This window comes from Podarcis cretensis (genome assembly GCF_951804945.1).
Source record: "Podarcis cretensis genome assembly, chromosome: 7".
Classification (NCBI taxonomy): domain Eukaryota; kingdom Metazoa; phylum Chordata; class Lepidosauria; order Squamata; family Lacertidae; genus Podarcis; species Podarcis cretensis.
Window position 1 is genome coordinate 73,044,830 of NC_137176.1, and position 23,914 is coordinate 73,068,743.

The window sequence follows — 23,914 nt, forward strand, 5'->3', positions numbered from 1 at the left end:
CATTTACATCCCACCATTCCTCCAAGGAGCTCCACATGGTACCCATGGTTGTCCATCTCATTTTGCCCTCACAACCACCCTGTGAGGTAGGTTAGGCTGAGAGACAGTGATTGGCCAAGGTTGCTGAGTGGGGACTATTATCTTAGTCTTCCAGTTCTTAGTCCATCACTCTAACTAGTACATCACACTGGCTGTCTTTTATATGTGGAAGGGGCCCGAAGCCTTTGAGAACCAACCCAGCTCTGGAGGGTAGCCTCCCAACGATAGGAGTGATTGCATCTGTCACTTTTGGTTTCTCAGTTTCTCAATTTCCCACTCTTAGTTTCAGGTCTCCACATTTTCACATCAGTTTGCAACTTTTTATTTTAATACATCCTCATGAAAATGCATCAGCATTGAACTGCAACTTTCTCCTAAAATACACATTTTTTTGAGGGGGGGTTCCCAATACAGTGGGCAGCTAGCATCTGCAAAGAATAAGAGGGTAAGGGGAGGAGGAGTGAAGGAGAAGCACACTAGCCCAAAGCTCACCTTATTATTACTAAAAACTATAGTCAAGGCATGCCTGCCCATGTGGTGGGCTGAAGTTGCCGCCTTGGGTGGTGGAATCCTGCGGGGCAGCACTTGTGCAGCAATGGCCTCTTCTGGCAAGATCTCGTGAGAGTTCTGTGAGATCTTGCCAGAAGAAGCCACTGCCATGTGACCTAGGCAACTGAGGCTTCTGCAGGAAAGGGCACCTCACGTTTTGCCACAGGTGGTTAAACAGGATGGGTCCCCCCCTGACCACAGTTTATCATTACAGCAGAAGAGTCTACACTAAAATACAGCACTGAGTTGCATTTAAAGTGTGATTTCAAGACAGTTTGGAGGTTACTGGCTGGAGAAACGGCAAAGGGAGCAGAAATGAGTTTCAAAAAGCCTAGTGAGCCCCTCATTGCTCATCCTCAAAGGAGCAACATAACGCAGGCCTGTTTCTGGATAATACTGCTGACAAACATGGCCAAACCTTGACACCTGGCAACATACCATCGTTATAATGTGAATGGTTTCCTATCTGGAAACTAATATTTGGCTAAAGAGTAAAGGTGACTAGACTGACTATGGCTGCATGGAAAATAAAAATACCACCCACACACCCCCGCGCACATTTTATTACGATTCAGATTTCCAAGTGAGATAACATGTACAGCATACAGGAATATATTAAATATGTGTTTAGAAAAAGCAAGATGATGTAAGATCTTGTCTCTCTCTCTGTAAATGAGAGTGATACCCAGATCCTCGTGAGTCCCCCTTGCCCCCATAGTCTTTAGTTGTACTAGAATCCAAGGACATTTAAAGTTAAAAAATATCAGTTTCTCCAAATCTACTTAATTTCTCTGTGAGGTGTCAGAGGAAATATGGCACCCTAACTGTTCTCAGATTGTAGGGTTATGTGAGGTACATAGCGTCTTTAGAGAACAGGAAAGTGAAAACCGACACAGCAAAGGTGATCCAGATAAAGAATATAATAGTTCATCCAAAGAGGAAATTAGGCACAAGCTAACATGATACTTTACTCTGCCAGAATTTCTTTCAGTGAAGTTGGCTTGTGCATGTTTGAAATATATTTTCATGGTGAATCAGAGGGCGTTCACTCTTCATTGAGAACTTCAGGCTACAACATGGGAACCTTGGACCTGGGAGCAGAATGTGGCCTTCTCGGCGTCCCTCTCTGACCCTCAGTACTCTCTCCACAGACCCCTTTCAGGGTCACACAACTCAACACCCCAGATCCACACTCTCCTCAAGTGTTTGGGCCTAACCGGAATGTCCTTGAACTACAAAAACGCCCATTGCTTCCCTGAATGGAGGAGGCAGGTACGTATAGAAACCCCTGGTTTTTGTGTAGTTGAAATGTCCAAAGTAAGAGTCTCCTCCATTGCGCCAGCCACTTTTCTCTCTGGCCCCACCCGCCACTGGAATGCAGCCCTTTCTGGAAAGTTCCCCGTGTGGGACCATGGTCCTCCTTATTATGGGATTTTTATTCCCACCCGCACTCAGATCTTGCTCCCAGTGGGATAGAAAGCTCGGAGTTTGGAGGAGTTACCTCTCCTTTTGAGGTAGGTCTCCAAACAGACAAGGTTCTTCTATCACAGGCATCTTTACATCTTTCTCTGCATTTACAAAGGGGTCACCAACATCCTTTTTCTTGGCCTGCTCTCCTTCTTAGCCTGAAAGGGGAAAATATATCGCTTTCTCCCATTCCTCTCCCTGTGGGCACATCACTGCTATGGGCTTTGTTGGTTTCAGAGGAAGGAAGAGGGTTGGAGGACTGCAAATCTAAATGGGAAATGTTCTTCTTCCACTCACTCTTCTCTGAGGTGAGCACTGTGAGCTCCTAAAAGCTGTATCTGTTCCTGATAATCTTCACTCACATCCCTAATCACCAGGTCTTACAGAGATGATTGGGGAGCATCTTCATAAATGAATGTGCATTTTGCCCCAGAGTTCCACTGGAGACTATAGCAATGGACTACTCGTGGTAGTCCAGTATTAGCATCAAGACTCAGCATCATAAAACCACTCATGTGGTGCTGCTTGGAGGTTTTAGCATCAAAACCTTCCTGTTATAACAAGGAAGATGTAAATATATCCCATCTGCAGACCAGTCTTTTGATTCCGTATGCCAAAGATCATGCTTTTTATATCCACAGACTAACCAGTGGATTCAAGACTGCCAGTGATCCACGTGCTATCCAAGATTTAATTTGAAATTCCCCCCACATCCCTCTTAAGGCTTTTATTTCTGGATAACAGATCAGTGGCAGAGTGCCTTGAACACAGTTCATCTACCCAAACCTCGGGATATAATAGTATCCATATGTTATTGTTTTTATTGACTATCACAGACATTCAATGTGGGATGTTACATATGATAAACATATACTTAATTAAAGCCATGGATCTGCTTCTACACTCTGGAGTAATATTTTTCTAGAAAGGAAAAGTAATGAAAATGAAACACAAATATGCTTTCCATTTAAATTATAAAACATTTGATGTACAAGAAACACACCTCCTAAAAGCATGACTTTTTGTTTCACAAAGTGAAAAGTAGGAGGGATTATGGATTAGAAGAACATGAAAAGAGCCTTGCTGGATCAGGCAAAAGGCCGATTGAGTCCAGCCTCTCTGCTTCCCACCATGGCCAACCAGATGTTTCTGAGAAGCTCAAAGCAGTCAGTGCAGTTCTTATTCTTACAACCACTTCTGCTTGGCTTTTCTAGGATGCTCATAAGAAAGCTGTTTCCCACATAGGTAAAGGTAAAGGGGGCCCTGACCATTAGGTCCAGTCATGACTGACTCTGTGGTTGCAGTGCTCATCTCATTTTATTGGCCGAGGGAGCCGGCGTACAGCTTCCAGCTCATGTGGCCAGCATGACTAAGCCGCTTCTGGCAAACCTATTTATCTACTTGCACTTTGACGTGCTTTTGAACTGCTAGGTTGGCAGGAGCAGGGACCAAGCAATGGGAGCTCACCCCGTCACAGGGATTCAAACTGCCGACCTTCTGATCGGCAAGTCCTAGGCTCTGTAGTTTAACCCACAGTGCCACCAGTGTCCCCCACATACTGAACCCTCTATACACCATTTCTGCAACAATTTGTTTTTTGCTTTTCTTTTTTTGGTAGATCCTCATGAAAATACGCCAACATTTTAATGTGGTATTTTTTTCCTAATACAGTCATACTTTGGTTCTCGAAAGTCCAGTCGACTTCTGTAAACGTTCGAAAACCAAGGCGCAGCTTCCGATTGGCTGCAGGAGCTTCCTGCACTCAATTGGAAGCAGCGGGGAAACTGCATCAGATGTTCAGCTTCCAAAAAAAACATTCAAAACTGGAACACTCACTTCCCAGGCTTGTGGCATTCAGGAGCCAAAAGGTTTGAGTGGCAAGGCGTTCCAGAACCAAGGTACGACTGTACGAGTGTAAAAATTTGTGTCTGTTTTGAAAAATATACACATTTTTGCAAGTGCTTTCCCCGAATCAAATGCATTTTTCTATGTTATTGTTGTGTGCATGTGCACTTTCACACACACTTTATCTTAGTATATGCATTTTTGTACATACTGCTTGGGTGAAGACCTGCATTGCAAAATTCAGGAAAGCTTAAATTTCAAAGGATCTATGATGTACTGCTTCCTTGAGGACGGAGGTTAAGTGGGGGTGTCTGTATATATCTGTTGATTTCCACAATGCAGCATGCTGTCTTGTTTGTTACCTCCCAGACAATATTTTACATAACAGTAAATTAATTCCCAGTAATGAGTCGGCCACGGGAGTTAGATTAGTGGAATGTTGCCTATGTCAAGGAAAGAAGAGAGATGGTAGCATTTTTAACCCCACTGACTGGGATGTTGTGGAATGAGGAAGCCTACAGATGTTTTACTGCTTAAGCAACAACACATCTGACCATTTATAGATGACTTCATGAAAGTCATGTCAGCTTCATGTAGTGCAATAAAGAGTCTGGGTATTTTAGATTTCCCCTTCCCGTTTATATTTACAAATGTGGTTTTGCATTAATTTCAGAATCAGTGTATAGATAAGGGAATCATACGCACTGCCTTAATGATTCTCTCTGCAGAAAGGGCAATGAAAACCATATTGAAGTGTTCAGGGTGGTATGCATATCCAGAAAGGGTGACATTCTCAGTAACATGGTAATTACTTGTCAACGGTGGTCAGACCACTAATTTCATGTCTCCTTTATTTAGCTGCACAACAAACCTCACAATGAAACCACAGGCCTATATTTAGATGGTAGATTTTGAAGCCATGTTTAAAGGCAGAAATACCAGCAGAGAATAAAGTCCTGCTGTCGAGACCTTCTATCAGCCTTCTACTTCAGAGTTTGCAGGGCACACTGCGGTCAGCTCAAGAAATGGATTCTATTTATTTTAAATTTTTGATAAGATCAAGTGTTGGCATTTTTTAAGGGAAACTAATTGCATGTGTTTTGTGAAATTATAAAGTTCTTGAAAAAACAGGTACATTAGTAAAAAAACCCTGCATATAAAAATGTGTTTACTGGGGAAAATTCACTCAAAAATGCTGATAAATTTTCATGAGGATAAGAAGAAGAAGAAGAAGAAGAAGAAGAAGAAGAAGAAGAAGAAGAAGAAGAGTAGTAGTAGTAGTAGTAGTTTGGATTTGATATCCCTCCTTTCACTCCCCTCAAGGAGTCTCAAAGCGGCTAACATTCTCCTTTCCCTCCATCCCTCACAACAAACACTCTGTGAGGTGAGTGGGGCTGAGAGACTTCAAAGAAGTGTGACTAGCCCAAGGTCACCCAGCAGCTGCATGTGGAGGAACGGGGACGCGAACCCGGTTCACCAGATTACGAGTCCACTGCTCTTAACACCACATTGGCTCTGAAAAAAGAATTAGCAAATTGCTGAAAAATGTGGAGAACTCAATTTAATGTTGGGAAAATGAGCCTGTGAGAACAAAACGTGACAGACCCATCCCTATTTCAAGGAAATAATTAGGGATGCTTCAAATATCATACGTTTCCTACATGGAGAGCATGTAGGAAAAGCAAGAAGGCCACGTGTGGATTTTCGTGAATAATGATCATGCTTGTGTCTATTACTACAGCCCACATAGGAAATACAGATCATTTGAAATAGGCTTTAGATGTAGCAAGATCAGGTTAAAGGTGCAAAGAAAAGTGTGTTGTCTTTAGGGCATGTTAGCTAGGGGGCATATTCCTTTAGATGACAACGTTTAAGAGCCGCTAGTTCCTAGTCTCAAATGCCACAATATTATCTAATGCTGTCAAGTCTATTGATCTTAAATGAGGCCCGAAATCAATTTTCTACCGGAGAAATGGTGCGTTACATTTGTCAGGATGTAAACCAGCAGGGTGGATCAGCAGGAGAGTATACATAACCCCCTTCTCCCTGTTCTGCTAATAAACTTCACTCTTAGGGAGAGATTAGACAGAAAGGCCAATGTAAAAAATTCTCTGTTGTAGCTACTGTGGAAAAAAGGTGATGAAGTAGACCGTGGAAGCAGCCCTGATGATTCTCCCCTGGGGCTAGGATTGCTTGATTCAGACAATTTCCTTTGTAAGGTAGATCTGCTAATCCGGTCCAGACCATGCTTGAAGTTTAAAGAGGATTTTAACTCAGATGCATTTGAGAACAGGATGTGGACCAGTACTTAGAGATATATTAGGGTTCTCAAGAGCCTGGACATTTTAAAAGTACAGATAATAAGATTTAGTCTGCCCAACAGATACAGATAACTGCCATCACTGGGATAAATGCCCTGCATATCGTATACATTTTTACTGTATTTTATATGTATAAGGGAATTCGAGATGACACTTCACCTGCTATGAAGATGGAATGGTTGTTTTAGAGATGGAATTCTCTGACAATCTTGACCTTGAGCTTATCTGCACACTTTTTTTTTTCTAATTCGAGTCTCACTCCCTTACTGGTTCTGCTAAAAATATTAACATTAACATCAACAAAGGAAGCCCTCCTTGCTCACCTACAACTTAGATCTGTGAGACAGACAGGCACAAGGCACAGGGCCTTTTCTGTGGTGGCTTCATGGCTTCAGAATCTTTTACTGCCTCACCTCCAGAAGCCAGTTTTCCCCCCCAAGGGGCTTGAATGGCTTGAAACTTGGCATTCACGTCAGCAATATTCTTCTCTGAGAGAGCTTTCCTTCTGCTGTCTTGTATTAGGAGGTCAATGTGTTTTATCTGGCTTATTGTTTTGATTTCTTAGCACATAAGTGGAACATGGTTCAGTGAAACTTGGTGATTCAGCCTACAAGTATTTTAAAACAAATAAAGCAATTCACAAACATCAGAAGTAAGAGTTGTCATCCTTTTTCAAAAAAACAACAACTGTAAGCAATCCCTTGCATTGAGCTACCTGGTGGGGCATATTTTGTTGCGGTTGTTGCTGTTATTAATAAAATACATGTTATTTCTTACTGAAGATGTAAATTGGCTCTTTCAAGGAGTACTGGAAACCTTTTCTAGTCTATTTAAAAAGTAATTTTCCATATGTGACGTCCACAGTGGGGTTTGAAGTTTAAGGGGACAAAACAGCAGAACTTATTAAGAAAACCATTAAAGAAGATGAAACTGGATGTGATGGAATTTTAGAATGAAACTGTATGCAATCTTGATTATAAACATTAAGGATGGGTGAGTGGGAAGGCAACAGTATTCCAGGAAGTTTTTTTTATGGTTGATGTTTTATTGTGTTTGTAATATTTTGTTGGGAGCCACCCAGAGTGGCTGGGGCAACCCAGTCAGATGGGCAGCATGTAAATATAAATATATAAGATTATTATTATTATTATTATTAAATAGGATTTTAACTGTTGAGTGACAAAATGTAACTTTGAATTTTGAAATAAAATATGTATTGGGGGGGATGTAAACTGGACATTTTATTTAGTCATAAGAGCATTTCTCCAACCCACCTTTCAGGCCAATGGGGCCACCTAGAAGGCATGTACACACACACACACACACACACACACACACACACCCCACACAAAATAACAAGCAATACAAACTGGGATCATTTACACAGAGCCAAACAGAATGCAAGCAAACAGCAGGAATGGGATAAAAACAAAATCTTGGCAAGCTACTGAGGCATTGCCGCAAATCAAAACGCCATAACAGAGGAGCCCACAGAGCCTTTCCATAGCGGGGATTTCGCAGGCAGAGGTGCTGCTGACGTGATGCAGGAGATCAGATCTCCTGGCTTTTAATTTTATTTTGTTAAAAAGGCTTCATAGCAGAAGAACATCAGAAGTGCCTGCTGGATCAAGCCCAGTGACCACCCAGCTACCTGTGGGAAACCCGCTAGGAGGACGTGAGCACAAGAGGAATCTCCCCTCCCGTAGTTCCCAACAACTGGTATTCGGAAACATATTGTCTCCATCTGTGGAGTCACAGGATACCAGCTGTGGGGCAGCATGAATTGGAATGGGGCAGGGTGCTGGGGGAAATGATGTCCAGTGCTTCCCTGTTGTTCTGTTTCCCTGACCAAAATCCCCCTCCCCAAGCTGCAATTAGCTCTACTAGGAGGAAAGGGGACCTCCTGAGCTTATTAGCTTCCCCCAACAGGACTTCAGGGGAAGGGACATATTTTAACTAGGAAAACAGCACAGAGACAAAGGTTTCAACACTGTGCCACCTCCTGGTGCCACTGCCCTCGTCTAATTTTGGGGGTCCCACAGCTGCTTAGAGCTTTAATAAAACATCAAGAGCTCTGATTACAGATGTCCCACCACATCATGTATGTTTTGGCCCATAGTTTTCAATGCATCTATTAAAAAAAAAATTACGTCCAAGGTATTACACATTCCTCTTGCACGGAATATTATCGCACCAGATGTTTTTTGACAGCGCATTATACTAACACTACAGATTTTTTTACATTTTCTTTGGTGAAGGGATCATAATGTCACTGCTGTGGCAATTCTCATGCCAAAATCCTTTTTTAAGCACTTTTTGTTCATGGCTGAGCAGTCGCAAGCCCTTGTGTTGGAAACGCAGGGATATCCTTTCCAACGAAAGGCTGCTCCTTAAATTACAATATTCTTACAGGGGAAGATTGGTATGTGGGGGGAGAGATAGGAAACATGTGTAGATCAGGATGGGCAAACTCAGTTGACAAGACCTATTTTGTTTGACAGCGTAAGAAGAGTTTGCAGGATTAGACCAAATGTTCCTTTAGTCCAGCAATTAGTCACGGTGGCTAACAAAAGGCCTGCAGGAAGTCTGTTAGCAGGACATGAGTGGTGTGATCCTCTCCCACTCATGATTCTCAGCAAATCATGTTCAAAGGCATATTGTCTCTGGCACTGAAGGAAGTACATAAGCCTCATGACTCATAGCCTTTTAAAAAATAACTAGAACCTTAAGATCAACCAATCAAACCCGGATGCAAAAGACATACAGTGGTACCTCGGAAGTCGAACGGAATCCATTCCAGAAGTCCATTCGACTTTCAAAATGTTCAGAAACCAAGGTGTGGCTTCTGATTGGCTGCAGGAAGCTCCTGCAGCCAATTGGAAGCTGTGGAAGCTCTGTCGGATGTCTGGGTTCCAAAGAACGTTCGCAAACTGGAACACTTACTTCTGGGTTTGTGGTGTTCGAGAGCCAAAACCTTTGACTCACAAGGTGTTTGCAAACCAAGGTACAACTGTACTTAGAATTAAAGAATTTTGAGCCCAAGGATTTGTTTCAGTACCAGAACCAATTGCACAGCCCCTAAAACCCCACTCCTGTGTGTTCCCCTTCCCCAATTTTCTTCATTCCAGCAATATAATTTGGAATTGGGGGGAGTCATTTTGCCATTGCCGCTGTTAAACAATTGGAAGTTGCCAGTCCACAAACAGATCCAGAGCTACTTTTCACTCACCCCCGGCATGGATCGTTCTTGGTGATGATCTCACATGCAGATACTTTTTGTTCTGAGCTGCAGTTGGTATGCTACTGCAGCAGCAAGAATACTCATCGCAAAACACTGGAAGACACAAGATCTACCCACCTTGGAAGAATGGCAGACACAAGTAATAGACTATATGGAATTGGCAGAAATGACCGGCAGAATCCGAGATCAAGGAGAAGAGTTGGTGGAAGAAGACTGGAAGAAGTTCAAAGTTTATCTACAAAATCATTGTAAAATCTATGAGTGCTAAGGGCAGTGTAAATGAAATGATGGGGTTCCAGTGATTAGGATAAGGAAGAGTATAAAGGGAAAGATAAAGGATAAAACGAATTTGAACGAGCTTGCTGAAAAAACTTTTAAAGTGGAATACAAGAAGGGAGGCGGGAGGAAGTAAGGAAAATAAGGTTTTGAAGACTATTAGAATGAACCAGAGTTTCTTTTAATGTTTTTGTTATTATTATGTTGAATCTTTTGTATGTTTTTGTTTTTTATGTTTTTTGATATTGTTTGTATTTCTGATGTTTGTTATTTGTTGTTTCGAAGTTTGTTATATTTTGTGAAACTTAATAAATATCATTAAAAAAAACAAAAAAAAAAACAAAAAAAGGAAAAAAAACAAAACAAAAGATAACAGGGTGGTACACAAGATTAAAACATCTGGGTAAAACATCAGAAGGGGGCAATGCCACAAGCATATTGAGGAACCATCCTCACTCAATTATTATCCAAACTTTCAATTCAACCAGTTTGTGGGTTATGGTCTAGGCAACTTTTCTCCATTAGCTATAGGGAAGTTTCTGGGTAGCCTAGTATCTCAATCCTGTTGTTCCAATTCAATTGCTTTTTGGAAATAAGCGAGACAGTGAAAAAGTTGTGATCTCTACAACAAGAAAAGATGATCTCTCCAGTCCGCTCACTCCTGCTAATTTTATTAATGGACCTTACTGCATTCTGTTTTCTTGAACAAACAGTTTCTGCTCCCCTTCCCCCCTTTAACTGCAGCATGAAAATAGGTTGATTTTCAACACACCCCTTCCTTCCATATACAAGGCCAGGCTATTTCATCACATTAAAAGGGCACATCAGTGTGTAAGTCGATGCAGCCACACAGAGAGGTCAAGGCAGGCCATGTTTATTTACTGCCAAACATATCTTAACACTGTGACACATTGTTAAAGCACATAAATAAATGCAAAATATTAAGCACACCAGTTATCACCTATAGGAATCTCTGCCTTTTCCACATTCTAAATAAATACTTAGGCCTAAGCTGATAATTGGCAGGTCACTAATACAATCAGTAGGTCAGTGGGTTAAAAAGCCACACACATTCCCACTTTGACACTGAAGCTTTGTAATGGTCTTGCAGCTAATTCAATAATACGGAAGCAAAAGTTGATAGAGCACATTACCTATAAAGGGTCCAGATTTTAGCCGGTTACCGAATCTCCCTGCTCTGCTTTCCTACGGGGCCAGTATTCCTATATAACAAAGTGGCCTTTTATGCATTACCACAAGGATGCAGAGACCACGTTCCCACAGCTTTAACTCTGGTTGTACAAGAGTGGTTGAATGCTAAGAACAACGTGAGCAGAGCCAATTGCAAATTTCACCGAAAGGTTGCTGTCTTTCCCAGTGGGATGAATATCAGATGGGAAACACCTATGTAATTTACCCTACCCATATGGTTCCGGGGTTTCACTTCTGCAACAGAATGGAAAGATGGCATGAGTGGCTGTTGTGCTTTCTTGTGACATGAAGGTCCTTAAGGGCGCTGCTCCACATATTTTAAGCAAACTGGTCTATTTAACAATTGCCAGACTAATGCATACTAAATCCTTGGGAGGCTTTTGGGGGAGGCTTTTGGGGGAGGAACTACACTGATGAGCCTATAATTAAACTTTGGATTTTTCCACATATTGTGATATGGTTATTTTCTTTTATAAAAATGTACCAAAATACATATTTTAGGGTAAAATATGCTTAGAAATGTCTATATTGAAAGAAAATGTGAATTTGCATTTTGTGATAAAATATGCATTTAAGTAAGTATTTGGATACAACTTTTCATATGGATTCTTTCCCCACCCCTAAAATGCACAGATCAATGTGGAAATGGGATGAAAACATGTGAAACAGGCATTGACTGGCAACAGACTTCTCCATCCATCCCTAGTGAAAACCAAGTCAACTACTTGGTGACTACAATAATTGCTTGATAAACTAGTCATTTAGGAATCATGCGATATCTCTCTATGAGATTGTTTTATCATCTCCTAAGTGCAATTAATGGAAAGAAAGATCCTGCAAAATGATACGATCAGATTCTGAATGTCCTGTTAAGAGCATCTCTGAATACATGCAAACTGTTTGCTAAGCACGAAGCTGTTCCTAGGTTCTTTGAGAATATCAGTGTGTGTAAGTGTGCAGCAATTGTCCAAGAAGTACATTTCAAACAGCACAAAAAGCAGTCCAGAACAGCCTTGATGTTAGTTAATAATTGGAATGGTTTGGGAAAGCATAATAATATCCAATTTCATTTGTCTATTTGTCCCTTTCTTAAGCTAGCCCCTGCCTTTACATGGAACAATGTTTCTTAAGATAACATGAATAGCTCTGCTCCATATCCAATACTCCTGATAGGGCCATATAGAATTCCCCCTATAGTTGGTGGCCCTCTGCCACTCAACAGGGCAGTGACATGAGGCCACCCACAGACAAAGTAGGAATTTATTCATACCTGGGAGACTTCCTAGGGTTTTATTGTTTTTTTTTAAAAAAGTAGCACTTTGTTTAAAGAATGAGAAAAACCCTCCCCCAAAAGCATCCCAAGGATTTAGTATGCATAGACCCTTCCCTATCTATAGATGTTAAAAAGAGTAGAAACAATGCTAGTGATGAATGTAAGTGGGGGTGACAATTTCATTCCAAGATCAACAAGAGAAATAAAGAAATATCCAAAGCAAGGAAGGAGAGGTGAATAACCATGTACTGTTCAGGTTGGAGATGAATAAATATATTCCTCCACAATCTGCCCTGCCCTGATTTCTCCCCATTGATCTAGAGCAGGTGTAGCTAAACCTGTGATTCTCTAGATGCTGCTAGACAGCAACTCCCACCATCCCTGATCACTGACCAATATCTTGAGAGCCATAGTTTCCCCAAGCCAATCAACAGCATTGCTGGACTACAAATCCTCTCATTTACCATGCTAGCTGCGATTGATTAGCACTAAGAATGCCAGAGGATTCCACCGTAAGCACAGCGCAGCACAGCACTGTCTTTCCACAAAGGAGAGGACTACATTGAAATAAACACAATGAAATAAGTGCAAAGAAGTGAGATGTAAGGAAAATAATGCCAAAAATTTAATATCAAAATATAGCGTCTATGTATGACATTACATACCACAAAAATACATATACAGTATAATTCTACTTACGTGAATGATGAAGTGGGTAGCATATTAGAAGGGGGAAAGAAAATTCTGTTGAGCAGATTGACCAATATGTCAGTATGAACGAATGTCAGAATGGAATGAGGTACATTCATATATCCCTAATGCAGGCTTCCTCAACCTCGGCCCTCCAGATGTTTTGAGACTACAATCCCCATCATCCCTGCTAGCTAGGGATCATGGGAGTTGTAGTCCAGAAATATCTGGAGGGGCGAGGTTGAGGAAGCCTGCCCTAATGGGTCCAACAATATTCAGAGGGCCATCATTTTATCTACCACTTACCTACAGTGATATAGTGCTTTAGCACTCATTCAGGGCCAGTGATTGTATCAAATGTATGAAGGAAGAGTTCACACTCCTTTCACCAACTGTACTGCTCAGTATTTACCTTCCCCCAGTGATTGACATGGGGGTGAAGGGAAGCAGTGCCCCTTCATGAGTCTTTCTGGTTCCCAGGTTCTTTTGAGATGCCAATACCACACCTTGCTGCCTCTCATCCACTGGTATCATTCAAAAGTTTAGGGTTTTGGATTTGATATCCCGCTTTTCACTCCCCTTCAGGAGTCTCAAAGTGGCTAACATTCTCCTTTCCCTTCCTCCCCCACAACAAACACTCTGTGAGGTGAGTGGGGCTGAGAGACTTCAAAGAAGTGTGACTGGCCCAAGGTCACCCAGCAGCTGCATGTGGAGGAGCGGAGACGCGAACCCGGTTCCCCAGATTACAAGACTACTGCTCTTAACCACTACACCACACTGGCTCTCTACACCACTACTGTTATGTAAGCATAACAGTACAGAGTACTGGCCATTTTACCTGATAGTCTCATATATAATTGTATTGTTTCGTTGCTTGCCAGCCTGGACTCCTTTTTGAGAAACAGTGGAGTAGAAATCCAATCAATCAATCAATCAATCAATCAATCAATCAGTCAATTAGAGAATGTCCGGAAGAAGGCCTCTTGGTACTGCAAATGTTCTTCCATGCATATTTTACAACAGTATTAAAGAACTCTGCACTCACCTGTTTTTATCATGGATTTTCAAGATTTCATGTGTCTGCTGGAGCAGTTGTTTCTCCAGCTTGTAGGTAGATAATGAATTCTCCAGCAGCTGAATTTCTAGTCGGGACGTTTGATTTAGTACCTGAAGGAGGCAAGCAAGAAATAATAGATAGGCCTTCCAATACTTTTGACTTTAGCAGTCAACCTTGCTGTTCTGCTTTGCTTGGTCCCAGACATATCATGATGATCCAAAAGAAAAATATTGCAAAACAGAGACACACCAACAGGACATTTTAATTTTGGTCTCTACAGGTTTTCCATTGTTCTTTTATGAAGTGCATTTACCTAAGAAGCTTGCCAGGGTGATTTAAATTTAAACACAAGCCAACCTGCTCCCCAGCTTCTGTTCTGTAAACAGAAGTTCCAAAACATCATTGTCCCAAGGTATTTCTTTGGCTGTGTTTGGTCTAGGTTTATTTATAGCATAGCTTCAGATATTGCATACCTCCTTGGAAGTAAGTCTACATTCCTCCCTTGAGCTTCTTCAATTTCAGTCACTCTAAGCCTCACTAGGTTCTTCCTTGTCCTTACCAAACAACAACACCTAGAACAGTAGCCTTCAGTGTTCTCAGACCTCAGCCCACCTTTAAACCAAACATGTTTGGGGGGACCCATTCCTTCCTATATATGGGGATGGAGGAATCTTCCTAGATACACATAAAATGTAAGGCTGTCAATGCCCCTCAGGTTATGGAGAATGTATAGGACCACCACCAATCATCATGTCTCTGCATGCCAAGCATGGTGCATGTGTGTTATTTAAAGAAGGCACCATTGGCCAAATGTAGACTTGCCATAGGATATAACAGGCCTGTCATTACAGGGAGACAGACTATTTTCTACCACGACCCAAAATCATGTGTGCTCCAGCTATGAGTCACTTCAGAGCCAATAATTCTGTCTTGTGGATCACATTGTGAATCTACTTATTCGTGCATGATCAAATCAGGTTTTGAGGGAGTCGGTATAAAATTAGAAGGAGAAGGCTCTGGCAGTTCTGATGGGCGATGGTCTAGAAAATTATTGAATAATACACATTTATCTTGTTGTATCACAACACATATCTTCTCTACATATTTGGATAGCATTGCCAGAAAAATAGTTGGTGTTATGAGTGACTCAACAAAAAAAAGGGTCACAATCTTTGGCTGAAATCCTGTGTAAAGCATAAAGTCTAGTGTTGCCTTCTGATAGTGGGCATCCTCCCTATATTGTATGTGTGCCAAAAGTCAATTATTATGTTTAATACTGTGACTGCAGGACTAAGCCAATGGGGATCAGCATCTACACTGCTCTGGTAATATAAAAGCCGGCCTTTGTTTATCAAGGATGATGGGTGAGTTGACCTTGACATGCTTATTTTCTCCTAATGCAGTTCAAATATATAGTGTAGCCTCTATTCTCTGTTATGACTTAAGACTAAAAATATAAGATTTTGGTTCCAGCAATTTCTCATGCTCATATTCCATTACCTACAAGCTAAGGCCGTCTTATATGAAACTTTTATTAGCCCTTCCATGGAAAACTAAGAAGCTGAGAGCTTGAGTAAGACTATATTGTCATCACCATGTGTATATTATCTCTAGCTAGACTAAATTAATTGTCCTTTCTTGTGTAATTGATCTTGTTACTCTATATGTTGATATGTGTTTTAAGTAATCATTTCGGGAAAGGATACTGTAAACACGGTTTGAGGCTCGGAGAATACAAAAAATATGATCCATCTCAAACTCTCTGCTGGTATAACTAACTGGCCAGTGTAGTGATTACACACATGCATACATTTGTTTTAAGCAGACAGTCTGGATGCGCAGCATCTGCTAGATACCATATGCTTGAAACTGTAAGGGAAAGGGGAAAGAGTGGCGGAGAATTATGAATTGTGAACAGATAGATAATATCAAAGGGCTCTCAATGAGTTAAGGCCAACGGACATGTATCAGAAGCTGGGATGCTGATCTTGTGGACTTCTCTGTCTCCTCCCTTCAAACCCAGGCCCTGTCTGTGATGGGTTCCCAACAGGACTGCAATTAGCAAACAGATGTTCTCTAGACCAGTGTTTCCCAACCTTGGGCCTCCAGATGTTTTTGGCCTACAACTCCCATCATCCCTAGCTAGCAAGACCAGTGGTCAGGGATGATGGGAATTGTAGTTCAAAAACAGCTGGAGGCCCAAGGTTGGGAAACACTGCTCTAGACCTCTTAGCCTTTGGTATAGACTGTTGGGAACATAAGACTATGAGAAGTGCCTGCTGGATCAGGCCAAAATGGCCCATCTTGTCCGGCATCCTGTTACCACAGTGGTCTACCAAATGCGTGTGGGAAACAGGACTCAGATGCAAGAGCCGACTTCCCTCTTATGGATTCCAGCAAATGGTATTCAGGAGCAGTACTGCCTCTGGTGGTAGAGGCAGTGCGTAGCCATCTTGTCTAACAGCCAGCAATAGCCTTCTCCTCCATGAATTTGTCTAATCCTCTTTTAAAGCTATGTAGAAACAGGGTCCCTACTTAATTACAGCTTGAACAGGCAGAAAGGGTCTGGTCTTTTCTCTAGCCCTGGAAGAAGAAGAAGAAGTAGAGGAGGAGGAGGGGGAGTAGTAGTAGTAGTAGTAGTAGTAGTAGTAGTTTGGACTTGATACCCCACCTTTCACTCCCCTTAAGGAGTCTCAAAGCAGCTAACAATCTCCTTTCCCTTCTTCCCCCACAACAAACACTCTGTGAGGTGAGCGAGGCTGAGAGACTTCAGAGAAGTGTGACTAGCCCAAGGTCACCCAGCAGCTGCATGTGGAGGAGCGGGGAAGGGAACCCGGTTCACCAAATTACGAGTCCACCGCTCTTAACCACTACACCATAGAAGAAGAAGAGTTTGGATTTGATATCCCGCTTTATCATTACCCGAAGGAGTCTCAAAGCGGCTAACATTCTCCTTTCCCTTCCTCCCCCACAACAAACACTCTGTGAGGTGAGTGGGGCTGAGAGACTTCAGAGAAGTGTGACTAGCCCAAAGTCAACCAGGAGCTGCATGTGGAGGAGCAGAAACGGGAACCCGGTTCACCAGATTACGAGTCTATCACTCTTAACCACTACACCACACTCTGGGTGTGACCAGCACATGGGGCAACACATGGAATGGCCTACACCATAGGCCATCCCACCTCCACTACCACCATCAAACAGGAGAAGTATTGTTGGACATGAACTTACACATGGGACATTAAATGACTTGCAATCTTAAGCACATCACAGAAGCCCCTACAATAACTTACAATTCAGGCCAAGTTCTCACTGAGAAGATAAACTTGTGTTTTGGTTGTTCCCATGTCCCAGGGCTGGATCCAGGTTCAAGGGGACCCACAGCAAAGTGCCTTCCACAGGTTCTGTTCTACATTGGATCCTTCCTCCCCTCAGCTATGGGCTGCGCCCCACCATTGCCCTGCAGCAGCATTGATGGAGTAAGAGTGTTTTCTCCTGTTCTAGAGGGTAGGACCTGCACTAGTGGATTCAAGTTAAGGGAGCAGAGATTCCAACTAATCATCAGAAAGGACTTCCTGACTGTAAGAGCAGTTTGACCATGAAACGGACTCCCTTGGAAAGTGGTGGATTCTCCTTCCTTGGAGGTTTTTAAGCAGAGGTTGGATGGCCATCTGTCATTGTTGCTTTAGTTGAGACTCTTGCATAGATGACCCCAAAGGTCTTTCCCAACTCTACATTTCTACAACCCTGGGATTCTATAATTGTCTTCGATAGCAATACACCATGGGCACAGTGTGTTTTTCATGGCTGTGAACATTGAAGAGAAAATCAAAGCAACCCAAGCTAGCCTAAAGCGGCAAGTGATCACATATATAAAAGGCACAATCAGAACTTTTCGACACATTCAATGCTTCAGTTGCTCACAGCTAGTAGCCAAGGTGTTTATTTGAAGTCAGCAGCAGCAGCTCACTTTCTTGGCTAGTCCAGCCTGAGATAACACATGCAGAGCAAACTATACCAAGCAACTCCCATTTGGCCCAAACTAGAACACTTTAACTGAAACCAGCCTTTGCTGCTGTTACCACCAATCAATAAGTGTGTTTCCTGCAGCAAAAATAAATAAATAAATGCCGAGAAGCACAGTATGAGGAAATGACACAGAAAAAGGGGAGTAAAGGGGGAAATGTTTTGTCATAGTTAATGGCCTGGTGAATGCAACCATGGAAACATACCTGTGTTTCAACATCTGTGAGCTTTCTTGTCTGCTCTGCTGTCTGGCTGAGGAGGCTGGTCCCTATTTCCAGCATGGTGGCTGTATGGTTCTGCACAGCGTTCTGCTGTAACTGCGCCATCTCTGATTTCATGTTTTCCACAATGTAGTTCTCAAGCTATGGAAGAGAACAGGTAACAAGTTTAAATGGCAGCAAAGTATTTATGTTAAAATGCATCTGCAATTTAAGTGTGTGTGTGTGTGTGTGTGTGTGTGTGTGTGTAAATAATAAATTTATAAGCGCTTTTTTTCTCTCCATAGTGGACTTCAAAACAATGTGAAATGCAATAGTTTTTTTTTAAAATAAAAATAAGCAAAGCAAAAAATAACAAAGCTTGGAAACAATCCCATAAATACTACCAGCACAGCAAACAAAAGTAAAATCAGCAACAGAACATAAGAAGATTTCAGGGGCAGGACTGAGGAGGAATGGTGTCCACCCTTCTCCTGAACCTTCCCAAGAATAGGACGACAGTATAGATTTAGAACGGTGGTTTGCAGAAGGACCTAGTTCAGAGATTGCAGAGGGGGAAAGCTGGGAAATATTGGAAGAAGAACAGCAGGAAGAAGAAACACCAGGGAAGAGACAGCTGGCAGACTGTGTCTTTGGAGAGCATTCCTGAGCCAACTTCCCCCAGGACTAGGTGTGCAGAGTCTCAGAGACAGAAAGCTCAGCTCAGCCAGCGCAGGGATGACATGGGATAAGAGAGACGAAGGGGGTGGTGGCTTTACTTGGAGCAATGCCATTTCAAGAGAGAGATAGCATTCCTTTGTCTCTTGCTGTGATTATTGAATAAACTAATTGGTAAGAACTCTTCTTTTTTTATCTGCTTCTTTGCTGCCACCGGGGGAGGGATCTGATTCCCTGAAGCCTGACAGAAGATGAGTCCTGCCATCAGGCCAAAGGCCCACATTCTAGTCCAACTTTCTGGTATCATACCAGATGCCTACAGGAAGGCCACAAGTAGGACCAGAACCACAATAGCACTGTCCCTGCTTGTGATTCACTTCAATAGGTATTCAAAAACAGATTGCCTCCAGCAGTGGAGGTAGAACAGCCATCGTGGCCAGCAGCGACTGATGGCCTTATCCACTGTGAATATGTCTAATATTCTTTTATAGCCATCTAAGTGGCAGCCATCATTACATTCACTGGAATCTAGTGTGGAGAACTACACTGTCCTGAATTTTCCAAGATTTAGCTTCCCTGGATTCATAGCCAGCAGCCTCAGGCATACCATTTTCTCATAAGACAAGGTGAGTTGTGGTTCTTCTACAGTGAGATGTAGCCCTTTCATATGCAGTATGTTTAGGAATCAATCCTACCATTCCGGAAACAAAAGTTCATTGCAGCTTCCCTTGTAAAAATCAATCACCCAGCGCACTTTTACACAACAGCTGATTCAACAAACTATGTGATGAGCCATATAATAAAGTCAGTTGGGGCCAAATGAACTCTTACCTTCCCTTTGGCCTCTAATGTTGCCTTGGGGAGTACCAATAGTGTCCAAAGTTGTGGATGGAAAACACATTATTATATATTACAATGGGAAGGCTAGATTTACACACCTAGTAGCAAAATTGCAGTTCTGAGAAGCTCATAATTAAGAAATAGAGCAAAACCACAAGCAATTGGCTTGTGACATTCAGAGGACATGTGTGAATTAATTTCCTCCGAAATAGTACTGGGTTGATGACATTTTTAGAGTGTGATAACCTCTCACAGAATAATTGTAACACAGAACTCCATTGTAATAATTTCTAGAGAAATATCCTTGCTAGTCTCTTGAAACAAAAAAAAGAAAGTCTTGTAAAGAAAGTCTTGTGGCACCTTAAAGACTTACAAATTTATGATGAATAAGCTTCTCTTGTGGACTATAATCCAGAACCTGCATCAACTGAAGTGGACTATAGTCCACAAAAGGTTATGCTATAATAAATATATTCATCTTGTTTTTTACAGATGGCCATGGGGGGGGGGGGGAATCTGTATTTTATTATTGGGACAGTAAATGAGGAGTGCACAGCTTACAAAGTCAAATTTTTAATTTTTCATATACATCTATATAATTTGATCATTAGTTAACTGTGTACTTACATACTGCTTTGTGAAGAGTTTTTTTATTTATTTGAAAAGTGGACTATAAATTTATTAAATAACAGAAATAACAGCAACAACAACATTAGCATCATGGTAGAACTATTCAGCTCCATTTCTGAAATATGCTTAGTTTATTTTTGTAGGCTACATTAAATAGTATATTCATAGTCATAGTTATAGCTGAGACTTCTGGATAAAAAACAAGTGCCCATCATACTCATCACACTATATGGTTTCTGAGTCAATGGAATTGGTGGGTAAATGTAAAACTCCCATATCTTAGAGATCTACGAATGTAGGGGAAAAGAGGCAGGCAAGGACAGAAGAAGAAGAAGAAGAAGAAGAAGAAGAAGAAGAAGAGTAGTAGTAGTAGTTTGGATTTGATATCCCGCCTTTCACTCCCTTTAAGGAGTGTCAAAGCGGCCAACATTCTCCTTTCCCTTTCTCCCCCACAACAAACACTCTGTGAGGTGAGTGGGGCTGAGAGACTTCAAAGAAGTGTGACTGGCCCAAGGTCACCCAGCAGCTGAATGTGGAGGAGCGGAGACGTGAACCCGGTTCCCCAGATTACGTGACTACCGCTCTTAACCACTACACCACACTGGCTCATACAGCTTCATTCACATGACTGTAAATCAGTTTGATGGACCTCTCACTCCCCTGGTGATATTATCTCACTGCCCTGTGAGAGAGCCCTGAGAAAGGTAGGCAAATGGAGACACCACCATCTTGTCTGCAGACAGAGCAACTCAGATTGCCTCTTCTGGAGTCTCCCTCACAACGGTTACAGAAAGGGGCTCAATATGCATTGGACTTTGAGGATGATATTCACTGGGTAAGATATGAAAGTCTAGGTTGGGTTTACTGACTATCCATGAAAGTTAGCAACTTTCTAAGTCAATGTAATTCAGAGGAAAGCATTGCAAGTGGGTTCAGAGTCTTTGAGTCTTGGCTAAGCCGTTCTTTCTTTGTCCCTGCCTGAACATGTGCAGGATATTCGTTCCCATGTCAGATTTTGAGTGTTTCAGCTAGGGATGCAGAGGATGAATTTAGGCATAAAGTGGCAGGAGACCTGAATGTCTTCTCCAGTGAAGAACAGATAGGCATTGTTGACCAGATGCCAGGATCTCTGGAGTGTTTGCAGATGTAGGAGGTGTTTTCACTATTGCTATTTTGAGAATATTTCTTTGGAGTTCACAGCCTTTTAAAACCAATTCCAGGAATGTGACCCTGTGCTCCCTGTGTTACTGTCTTGAATAATGGTCACTTAAATACATTGAAGATGGAGTCATTTTTTTTGAGGGGGGGGGAAGAGTGAGAAGAATAATTCAATAACAGCTGAGCTTCTTTGATGCAACACACTGCAAAGACAATGCCAGTAACCATACCTAAGCTGGCACATTCTGTGGCCCGTGAGAGCAGTGAAAAAAATTGAGACAAGACACTGGAGTTGGGGGAAAAGCAGATGAGATTTTCACTGACTACGGTCAGTAAGCTGGGTTGGCATGGCTGTAGGCCTTTGCTGATGGAATGGCAATGCACTGAGCTTAGAAAGGCCCTCTATGGGAGTTCTCCAGCATTGAACTCTGGTTTGATGAAAGCCTGGCATCCAGGATCTCACTAGGCAAGTGGGGAGAGATTCCTGTTAGGTAGAGATCCTAACTTATGCTGGGCATGTCTTAGTGAATCCTCCCCTCAGACCCATTTATTAGGAACCAGGCAGAGGGCCTTCTCGGTAGTGGCACCCATTCTGTACAACGCCCTCCCATCAGATGTCAAGGAAATAAACAACTACAGTGGAACCTCGGGTTGTGGACGTAATCCGTGACGGAGGCATGTCTGCAACCCACAGCGTTCGTAAGCTGCAGCGCTACGTCTGTGCAAGCACATGGCGTGATTTGGCGCTTCTGCGCATGCGCAAAGCGCGGTTTAGCGCTTCTGCACATATGTGAGCGGCAAAACCCGGAAGTAACCCTTGCCGGTACTTCTGGGTTTCCCGTGGTCCGCAACCTGAAAACGCTTCACCCGATGCGTTTGTAACCGAAGGTACCACTGTATCTGACTTTTAGAAGACATCTGAAGGCAGCCCTGTTTAGGGAAGTTTTTAATGTTTGATGCTTTATTGTATTTTTAATATTTTGTTGGGAGCTGCCCAGAGTGGCTGGGGAAACCCAGCCAGATGGGCATGGTATATCATTATTATTATTATTATTATTATTATTATTATTACTACTACTACTACTAATATGCCGATCCTACCCAATTCCATTTCCACCCACACTTGTAACAAAAATTCTCTCCAATGCTTAACATAATGAGGGAATTAACATTTTAATGAGGGAAAGGGAAACAAACAAACAAACAAACAAACAAGCCCCCAAAGACGCCAGTTGAGGTTGAAAGGAAAGAACCAGAGACCCTTTTAATGGCTTCTGCCCTTCCTTTCCCACCTGAGTTCCCAGGGGATGAACACCACCCCGCGAGATCTTGTGAGGGCAGACACAATTCTTCCTCCCCCATTGTTTTCTGGGCTCTGCACTGCTGGGCAATGTTGACCCATGGTCACACCCAGAAGGTGGCTCAGAGGTGTATGAACTTTCCTTTATACAACCTGGAAACTTTTCATATGTGAGATTTAAATCACTTTTATACTTACATCGCATTGTTATGAGAATCCCAAGGCATTTTTTAAAGGCTCATTTCCCTACTAAGCAAAGTTTTAGTCTTACATCTGAACCAGCCCTCTGAAGTTGCCGTCCCCATTTTAATCGGGTAACATCCTCAAGTTCTACTGCCGTTCCTTTTCTATTAAACTTGAAATGCTGCAGGGGAAGTGAGCATGTTTCATTCTGAACAGTAAGCAGCACCCAATACGGGCCAGATGTGTGCCTTGATTTAGGGACTGAGGGAAAAAGTAAGAAGGGAAATGTACAGCATGGGATTAATACAAAAGCACCCTTTAATCTTTTATCTATGTACTTCTGCAGATGCCAGACTGGCAAAGGCTGATGAATTGCACTGGCTGAGGTCAAGAAAGATTTGTAACAAATTTGATTGTCTATGTAGAACTCCGAGTAGTGGGTTTTTTTATTTTTATTTTTTTGTGGGAGGCAGAGAATGTTTGCCTATGAGGGAGAAAATGGAGCTGTCCCTCCAGAACAAATATAGGTGATTGAGAGATGATTTTTCAGCTCAGAAAAGGGAGAAAACCAATGGAAGCATTAGAATAGAAGCTCAGAAATATCACAGGCTTTGCTTGCTTCCTAAATACATCTAAATACATCCTAAATATCACAGGCTTTGAGCTTCCTAAATACATCTGCTTAGTCACTGTGAGAACAAGATGCTTCCTCATGTAATAATAATAATAATAATAATAATAATAATAATAATGGGATGTGGGTGGTGCTGTGGTCTAAACAACAGAGCCTAGGGCGTGCTAATCAGAAGGTCGGTGGTTTGAATCCCCACGACGGGGTGAGCTCCCGTTGCTCGGTCCCTGCTCCTGCCAACCTAGCAGTTTGAAAGCACGTCAAATGCAAGTAGATAAATAGGTACCACTCTGGCAGGAAG

General features: G+C 42.2%; 1 protein-coding gene across 1 annotated transcript in view; it reads right to left on the minus strand.

Annotated features, from left to right (window-relative positions):
* The window catches only part of ANGPT1 (angiopoietin 1), a 148,943-nt gene that overhangs the window by 56,036 nt on the left and 68,993 nt on the right, over positions 1 to 23,914 (minus strand). Inside the window, exons 2-3 of the mRNA XM_079984393.1 lie at positions 18,203 to 18,358; positions 13,959 to 14,080 (exon numbers count right to left, since the gene is read on the minus strand). Coding sequence (XP_079840519.1) covers positions 13,959 to 14,080; positions 18,203 to 18,358 — 278 coding nt within the window. The remainder of the gene's footprint in view (positions 1 to 13,958; positions 14,081 to 18,202; positions 18,359 to 23,914) is intronic.